This window comes from Anticarsia gemmatalis, chromosome 16, assembly GCF_050436995.1.
Source record: "Anticarsia gemmatalis isolate Benzon Research Colony breed Stoneville strain chromosome 16, ilAntGemm2 primary, whole genome shotgun sequence".
Lineage (NCBI taxonomy): Eukaryota > Metazoa > Arthropoda > Insecta > Lepidoptera > Erebidae > Anticarsia > Anticarsia gemmatalis.
In genome coordinates this window covers 1,967,309-1,976,868 of record NC_134760.1, presented here as the reverse complement: position 1 = coordinate 1,976,868, position 9,560 = coordinate 1,967,309, and the positions used below count along the sequence as shown (strand labels likewise).

Below are 9,560 nucleotides of genomic sequence, written 5' to 3'. Positions count from 1 at the left end.
AATTTATAGCATTGCACTTAATTAGAACAGACGTGAAAAATTTTAGGCAATAATTTCGTCATTATTGTCGAGTTCGTTGCGTTTATTGTAAGAAATAAAACAATTAGCTAAGTGTATCGTAACAAATTTTGGGGTATGCAGACCGGTACCTACATTACATTTTGTGCGTCATTATATTGTTTTACAGTAAAAACTGACATAAAATCACAAAACAAGTACATAGTTAAGTAGGCGAGGAGTGTCTTATATTATTTGCATAGCTGCACACTGAATAAATAGTTATGTAAATTAGTAACACTAGTCACAATAATTTATTAGGTATACCTTGTGTTGCATTCAATATCACGTTCTAAGAAATGTAGGTTTTTTTCTATTGAATACTAAACTAGTTGTCTGCGTTGCTTACTAGCCTTTAAATAAGACATGCAAGGACAATGACTATGTATTTTATTACCTAATGATTAATGGTTACGTCCACTACGTCTATCTCGTATGTACTAGCGACATATTCTTACTTACCTATATACTACCTATTTTCCTAAATTCAAATATGTCTATAAATCTTTAGACCAATTATTTATATCAAATTAAACACTACTATTATTCTATTATTAATTACTTATTTCTATTTTAGTTGACTACGTGCTATATAAAAATAATTCGTCAACTTTACATATTTCAGTTCATAATAATTATTGTAACTTTTTAAAATTCCCGCGCACTCTTCTTTCGTCACATAGTCTATGCTTCGCTACAGAGTAAATATTTATTTCGAATTAATTATTTACTTTTAAATTCAATTACACCTCAAATATATCCCTTGTAATATATAATCTTAAAGCATTCTGTTAAATTGTGTTTGTTAAAGGTTTTTTTGATAATTTTAAGAATTATTTTCGTTTGAAAACTCGCGGTCGTTCTCTAACTCTCAGCGCCACCTAGATGTTCAAAACGATAACTGCAGTGAACAAAGAGAGCTAGCCAGCCACCACTAGAAATTAAGGTTGTGTCATATCTTTTTCTAACAAGCGCGACGCGCAGTGGTACGAAAGAGACGTACGATACACTTTCGGCCATCATAACCATCTTTCTTTCTTGTGCAATTGTTTCTCTTCGGCCGTGTACTAGTGCAAACGCAGGATGGACGCCATTCGCGCGAGATAATTTTTCATCGCTCGTGAAGCGAGATTTGTACGCGATCGGTGCCGGGCGTGGAGCTATGCTATAGTGTATCTAGTGTAAGGTGCTTTCGGTCTGGCGGTGCGGTGTGGAAGTGGTTGGTGCTGGTCGCAGCTCAGGCTCGGCTGGAGCGAGGCAGGTCAGGCAGGCGCGTGCAGCTCTGGGCATGGCGGGCGCGAGCTGAGCGCCGGTGGCGACCTCGGTCTGGCCGCTCGCGCTCCGCCGCCGGCCCGATGAGCGGGGCACGTTCTGCGCGGCGGAGGTTATTTTATGGGTATTTGCGTGAGCTGCCGGCGCCGCGAGCGAAAGGCACCAGAGAAACGGTCGGTGCCGGGAGCGGGTGGGCCCGCTAAGGGCACTGCGGCGGCGGAGCTGCTGCCGCGGCGCGTGAACCACCTGACAGCCATGGCCAATTCCATGTCCAACATAAAGATGACAAACCCTATCAAGGGCATCGTCAGCAAGCGCCGGAAGCGTTACATCAAGGACGGATTCAACCTGGACTTAGCCTGTATCCTTTTATGTGTGAGAGTGTTGTTCCGTGTGCTGCGGTTTAAGATCGATGTTGTGTCGGTGAGTCCTTTATGTGATCAGGCCCAGGCCCTCCAGGCTTCCCTACATCACTACGCATCGTTTGGTATCGTTTATTCGCACAAACTGAGCAAGGAACGAGCGTGGTAAGCTGGCTTGGCCATCCTTTTAGTTTTGTCAAGGGCACTCAATTTATAACCTATAAATTGTGTTCATATAACTATGCTGATAAAAAACTAAGTTTTTCAGGTTACAGGCTTGATAAGCTTGAAAATTGGATAATTTGCGTTACATTTTGTAGTCATAAATGTCTAAAAACTTATCTGACAAGTCTTATTAGGGTTACAAGGTCTCGTACATGTACGTATTCTTAAAACGCTCTTTTTACGCCTATTTTAGTGTTAAAATTCAACAAAAATGTCGTAAATATATCGAAAACGTGATTATAGACGTAGCCACGACTTAATTTTCGTTTGCAACATAAAAATGAAGCAGTGAGAGAGCAATGAAATCTCGCATGGCAACAAGATATATAACCTATAACTTTGTATATACAGGCTTATAGTACATGCCTATTATATCTGTGTACTTAGAAACTATCTGATAATCACTGTAAAGTGGAGTTGTGTGTTAGAACATGCAATATCTATGGGATTTAATCTGATTGCTTTGATGTGTGATACATTTAATATTAATTTGTAGCTGCACTTACTTTGGTTATGTTTTTAGTGGTTATGTTAAACGGGTACGGCTGAGTTGCTTTACAAAAAACCTAGTAATCATCTTAGCATGGATATAAAGCTATCTAGATCTGAATATAAGACATGCTAAACATGTTTTTCATTTATCCCATTGTTTTGAAATATATCAACAACAGACTATTTGCAATATACTGATAGTTTTAGAAACAACAACAAAATTACTGTCAAATATGATGACTAAGATTAATGATAATTAGGTATTTCAGTATTTTATTTGTTGCTAGGTTGGTAGTAGGCAACTATTGATGTCAACATTCTTTTTAAAAATCACATACAAGTAAAATATCTTAGCTCCCGGTCTATTTGAACAATATTACTATGATACATCTTAAGTTTTAAAAAGTAAACAAAAAAAGAGCAAGGTATTGGTACTTAGTAAGGTTAGTTACCTATCTTTGAGTTAAGTAGATACATCACTTCAAGTTCGGATCAATCCCTTAGTAAGTAGTGCTTACACATCTGTGTATATGACAAGATCCCATTGAGTAAAAACCTATGAAAAGATTCAAGCAATCAAAGAACAAAAGTCTATATAGAAACTACTTAGTGCTGTTAAACTAATAACACATCATCGCAAGTTAACTATGTACAGTCCTATTTAATTATATTTACACATCATATATCTAGTCAGTTTACATAGATACATGTTCACATAATCTCGCCATGTTGCTATGTACAACTGTTTGTTTTACTATTCATTAAAGTAGTGCGACTATTAGGAAACAAGCTCCCACAGACAAAAATACAGTTCTTGTACCAATAAAAGAGAATTTGGTTTTTCTGGTACACAGTTGTGTTATGATACCATATACCTATTTAATATAACAATGAGCCTATTGTATTTTGTAATGTATATGAAGCCTAAAATCTGTAATTCCCTGTAGAGCAGTTTGTGTGATGAAATCTGTTTTAAAATACTAACAACATAGCTAAATGTTACTTCATGGTATTTAATTTCTTTGTTTGCGTGAAAGGTCCATTTCATGTAACATCACATGTTCTTCCAGCTAGATTCTAGCAGATCTGAGAGAGAGCTAATGAGCTTCAAGCCCCCTCAAATACTATGACTTTAAGACAATACTTGGGCCAATCTCAAACAATGTAATTTTTTAAGCCCTCCCCTGAATATTTCATGCCCGAAATCTGAATCTCTGAAGTGCTAATACTCACTATTGGAGCTGTTAATATGCTCCTTCCTTATTCTTTTCTTTTAATATCTGGTAGGTACCTAACTAAGTCTTGTTTTACATTAGCCTACAAGTATAAAATCACTGGCACAGAACATACCCAAAACAATTATGTAGTAACAAAAAATACCTACCTATCTGTATAACTTATTCTGAAATTCATAATTTACTTTAGAAAATAAAAAATCGACTGAATTGTTAAAAAGTATGAATTAAACAAAGAATACTTGTAACTAAATGTTTTAATATCCATACACAACTTTGTATATAAAATTAAATAAATAAATAGGGATAACACAATACCAAGTGAACTTTTTAAGGAATAAGCTATTCCTCCTCCTTAAAAAATTATACCTAGGTAGAAAACATGCCTAGCCTTGGTTAAAGACAACTCCATTAAGCTTATTATTGATATAAACAATACATAAAATGGCTATTAATATTACCAGGAAATTGGTATTATTAAGGGCAAAGGAACAAATTGGGTAATTCCTGAAGTCACCTGAAGCTTGTTGATTGAATAATGTTCCTTCTTAGTAGCAATATTTTGTAATCAATATTTCAAGTCTTCATAGAGGTCATTGCCCTGGCTATAATATCACAGAAACACTGTAACATTAAAACTTATACCTATATAGGGATACTACTATGATTTGTATGTAATTTAAAGTGTTGTCAAGTGTAGGTTATTCAAATCAAACCTTGAATGTGTTTTCAAAAGATTTAACAGACCCTTTCATAGTAGAGCATTAATCATTTGCCTATGTGGTATGGGCTCCAATCATTTTGAGATTGTGTTTAAGGAAACGTGGATCAAGTTATAGATTACTTATTCAGTCATTGAACCCTAAACAACGAAAATGGCAGTTATAATATTGTTTTTTCACAAACATTGTCTGTTCTTGATTGCATATCTATCAAAAGTAGATTGTTACTTCACACCGGAAATCCAGATATTAGAGCATCCAAATAAACAAAAAATCTATATCTTTATTATATTATAATATAGTAATTATATACATTCCACCATGTAGTAGTAACTAGTGGTTCTGTATGAAAAGATGTATCTATATGAAAGAAGCAAGGACAGTTTGTAAGGATTGTACCAAGTAGCATTCTGTCTCTGTAGTCTGCGATTTTAAGTGTGTATGTATGATATACATTTTAATTTCTATTAAATTCGTAAAGTAGGTATAATATAAAGTAAATTTGAAAACATCATTCAAGATGCCTGAGGAATTTACATATTTTTTTTAATCGCCACTTAAAAGAACAATAGATTGAAACATTAAGGATAAGTGGAATAACCCACTTTTTATAATTATAAATACTTGTATGATGTGTTTAGCTGAATTGTTAGTACCTAAATTGATTTATTTATATGATACCTACCTAAGTATTTTTAATTACTTTATGAATTATAATTTCTATCTTGCTGTAGTTTTGATGTTTAGCAGGCACCTTTACTCATAACTATTTGGCAAAGCTGCATATTATAGACCTTAAAATTGGTTATGTAATTAATATCTATAATTAAAATCCCTTTTTGCTTGTAGCCGTATTTATACTTGGTAGGTACCTATTTATCTACGTATTTAGGTATTTACAACGTGCTCTAAAGACCGTACGACTCACGACGTTAAAAAACTTACTCTACAATAACCTAGAATTGTATTAACTGCAGATCTCTGCGAGATCATCGACATAGCCAAAGAACATTTAATATTATGCTAATATCTTAGTTCGTCGTATATTTTTTTTATATAACATTAGTTTTTACTACTCAATACAGTTCCAGATCTCCCACGTAATAAAATAAACGTCAGAGCGTACATTCTAAAGCGCTAATTTTTATTAACACAAATCAACTATAATGTATGCAAGATAACACTTTTAAAAGAAAAAGCCATAATATAAAATAAAAAGTGTTGTACGGGCACGTTATAGAGACTTCATAAACGACCTTCGGCCGCCACTCCGCTTGGCAACAGCATAATACTCAATTGATTCCAAAAGGTATCATTAAACCGTTCTTAATTTAGAAGTTACCTTGTGCGCCGAGCTTTATAAAAAACTTGACAAGCATCTATGCTCATAATAATGTGGGATCCGTATAAAAAATGGCGGCTGAAAGTTACGCGTGAAACGTTTAATGTCGTTTTGTCTATTCATTATCTGGAACTGTTTTGTTTTATTCAGTAATAGACTCGTTATTTCTGCACGCGAGCTTTAAAAGGTTTTACATGTACTATGTAATAATAGGAAACATAAATTTGATTTAAATCCGATCGTGATTGTTTGATTACAAAGTTTATTGAATTATCTCTCAGCATTATGTATTCAAAAATCAAAGATAAAGATGGCAGGGAATCCTAAACCGTAGTAGTGAAACCAAGGCTAAACACATAATTACGTACAATTATAAACAAATTACAACAAAACACAGACTTAAGTAAGCACTACTAATTTAGCCGTATCAGATCAAAACCAACGTTTTATTACGAATCACTTTATGACCCAAGTTTTTAGGACTCACACGTGCTAGCTGAGTTTCGCTTTCTGCTACGATTTTATTAATTTCTAGTGTTTTAATATAGGCACTTTGAGAAGTCAGGCGATTATAGCTTGCTAATAAAACGCAGCTCGTAATAATGAATCTAATGATTTACTCGATGAAGTCTGTGCCAGAGCAATGTTCAAACCTGCAATCCATAGCATTCTGCGTTTATTTCGAATATTTGATAATTTATATATAGGTATCTGCCCATCGATAGGCCCCGCTTTGCGCTAATGTATTTTGCTTCAGTCGCCATTCTTTTAAGACGCAATAGGCACTCAGACATCATATTATATCCTACCTATGCGAGAGCATCTTTGCCTAAAGCAGTTAATAATTTCAGAGAAAATACATAATGATGATAGATTCCGTGAAAAATAAGTTACATGAGCAGACCCACGGAAAAATGCTTGATTATAATATTTGTTTAGTAACTTCATTTTCCCGAAAACGACGACTATAAAAAGCTCTTTAGTCTTTTAATATTTAAAGATAATTCCTACGTGTGATAACGCGTGCTTGCATCTATAAACACACACTATTGATTTATTATCAGTACTTAGTGCTTTACATGTGCCTCCCAGCCTTCTTAATTAGCAATTACATTCATAATTATCAGTGTAGACGTCATGTGACTAGTCTTGATTTCATACTACGCTACTTTGTTCGTAGTCACAACAAAATGTCCTATATTTTTATCAATTCGACCTATCTTCTATCGGTGTACGATTTATTATCATATGATTTGTATGTAAAAATAGTAAGAGATACAATGTCTATTTACTATTTTATCTATCGTGTGTAATGTTGTACGTATATCTGGGACAAAACAAGTTGTAAACTCGCAGAGATTGCTCTGTTTTTAAAATACATACAACGATCTGTTTAGGTATTTGTATTTGCACTAGCTTCGGTGTCGGTAGCGCTCGTGTGGTTTATAATTAAAATATTCTACATAGTATCAGTTGTGAACTAGAATACTTATTAAATCGTTCGACTAATCTAAAGATTCGTAAAAAGGTTACTGTTTTATTATTTTTAAGTAGCAGATATTGCTGCTTTATCACTATGCTTCCTCAATGTAGCATACTATCACAAATAATATAGTTTTTTTTTGTAACGATAAAAACGATAATCGCACAAGGGGACGACAAAGTCGTATTTGCCGGGTGAATAACGACGCAAATTAAAATATTCAGCTTAATTATACAAAGACATTAATGGTCACTGAGACAAATATTGAAATTACAAAAGTGTGCGCCGACCGTACGTCTGCGGGGTCATTCACCTATAATATGCAATTGTAAAAAATCAATGTAACTACCTAATCCGTAGCGTTAGCATACAACAAAGGTCTGCATTATTAACAATGGCTGTTAACAATAAAAAAAGGTTTTTAACCGCTCGATTGTTTCAACAGCGTTTCGTACTTGACATTATAAGTAATAGCACGTCGTAAAAACGATATTGCACGTGATTGGATGCACTAAAATTGGCCCGTGGTACCGAGCACTGAGCACTAATATTTGAAGTTAATCCATTGAGCCGTCTGTGGAGACATAAACATACATTTGGGATAATTTCGCTCTCGAGATCTATGCATGTAATAAAATTGTAATGATGTCGACTCTATAAATAGAATATTAAATTCGATAATACGTTTTGTTTGTAAAGTGGGTTGCACTTCTCATTTACGAGTACACATGTTGATTCTGTCGTACGCTGCACTAATTAATTTGAATTTAATTACGTCTCCTTCATAAAAAAGATCGTCGTAAAAGAATTAAACTTTTTTAGAGCAGTATTTAATTTCGTATAAACACATTACTAAAAGCTCTAAATTAAATTGACATATCATAAAAAACTATTATTTCAGGTGGCTTCTAAAATAAGATAAGTGAGGCTGAAAGTAATTTAATTTGTGACAACAGATTTGGCACATAGTACTAGTATCTACAAACAATTTGTAAAAACAACGATGTAAATGTTTATATTTATTGTAGTTTATACTAGCTGCTCAGTTCTGTTGAATATTGTGGATCTTTTGTGTATATTGGTCACCGTTTGACGTAGTATTGAAGACGTCGAAGCTGCCCAAGCCCGCCAGAGGCAGTAACGGACTGCTAGTATTATTTCTTTGTGGTAACGGCTACAATCTGGACCAATTTTTCCTTGTATTCTCTCCAATTGTGCAAGTCGAAAACCCATCTTTAGACGCTCTGCGCCAAGGTTGCTTACCCGGTTACTCGTTTACCAATTGGTTAGAACTTTTTTTTTAAAAAACCTTATCTGAAGTTGGTATTGGTTGTAAATATAAGTTTTGTGTAATAATGGTGTAATAATAAAAAGAAAAGTGCCCATAAAGCAATAATATAATTATTACACTATTCTTTTCACATTTAACGAATGTATTCTTCCGTCCGTAGAGATTTCTACCGCCATAAAACTAATGGCTGGTAGAATCATTGAGTCATATTTCCGCTGAATACTCTAGTAATTGGCTCTATTGTCCTTTCGATATTCGTGTTTTATCAATATTTGACTAAGTATAATAAAAAAAAGTTCACCATCTGTATAGCAAATCGATTTATTATTTTCGTTGTTGCCCGATCCTTTTCTCTTCATTCTAGAAACTACTTTTTTACCAAAATTTCTCAAAATAAGTAATATCTTCTTGATGACTATTTAGGTCTTCACACACTGCAAGTGAAAGCTAAGCAGTCGTAAAAGGGACACTCATTGAAAATGCTTTCTGGACCTAACTAGGACACAGTTTGCCTAAATCTCTTAAGCGCCAACCTTTGTTGTCACCATATCATGGTCTTAAAAAGTTATACTTTGCTCAAACTTTTCTTACCTCATATCACTCCAATTCACGTGTCAACACCAAGTCAAAGCCAGTCTCATAACACCCATAAACTTATCAAACCCAACCGAACCGTGTTACACGACTCATTAAAACCGCTAAAACAACATGGAGTCCAAAAATAAACGTCAACATATTCCGTATTCAAGTTCTTTTAAATATAATTCTCGTTTAGTGATCGCGGCGCCAGCAATTGAGTCCAGTTTTGTGAATAGGCGCATACAACTAATTATAACTGTTCTTTATAACCGACACGTGTAAACGTGGTCTACAAACCATTTTGGAAATCATATGCATAATAGATTGGTCTAGTTGAAAGCATTACTGCTGATTTCGGAGCTTCGGGTTCAATAGCCGAGTCTGCCGCTGTATCTTTGGTATTGAATATCCAGTAGCTACCTGACTGTTGGCAAAAGACTCGTCTCTTTTTGACGGCTAAGTGCTAGCCAGTTGTATACCTCATACTTACCTGTAAAATA

General features: G+C 34.4%; 1 protein-coding gene across 2 annotated transcripts in view; it reads left to right on the top strand.

The window, feature by feature from the left end:
- The first annotated feature begins 978 nt into the window (after nt 1-978).
- Pten (phosphatase and tensin-like protein) overlaps nt 979-9,560 on the top strand; it is a 57,120-nt gene continuing 48,538 nt past the window's right edge. Inside the window, exon 1 of one of the 2 annotated variants that reach the window (XM_076124600.1) lies at nt 979-1,690. In XM_076124600.1, coding sequence (XP_075980715.1) covers nt 1,450-1,690 — 241 coding nt within the window. In that variant the 5' untranslated portion in view covers nt 979-1,449. The remainder of the gene's footprint in view (nt 1,691-9,560) is intronic. The other variant, XM_076124601.1, reaches the window with a different exon arrangement.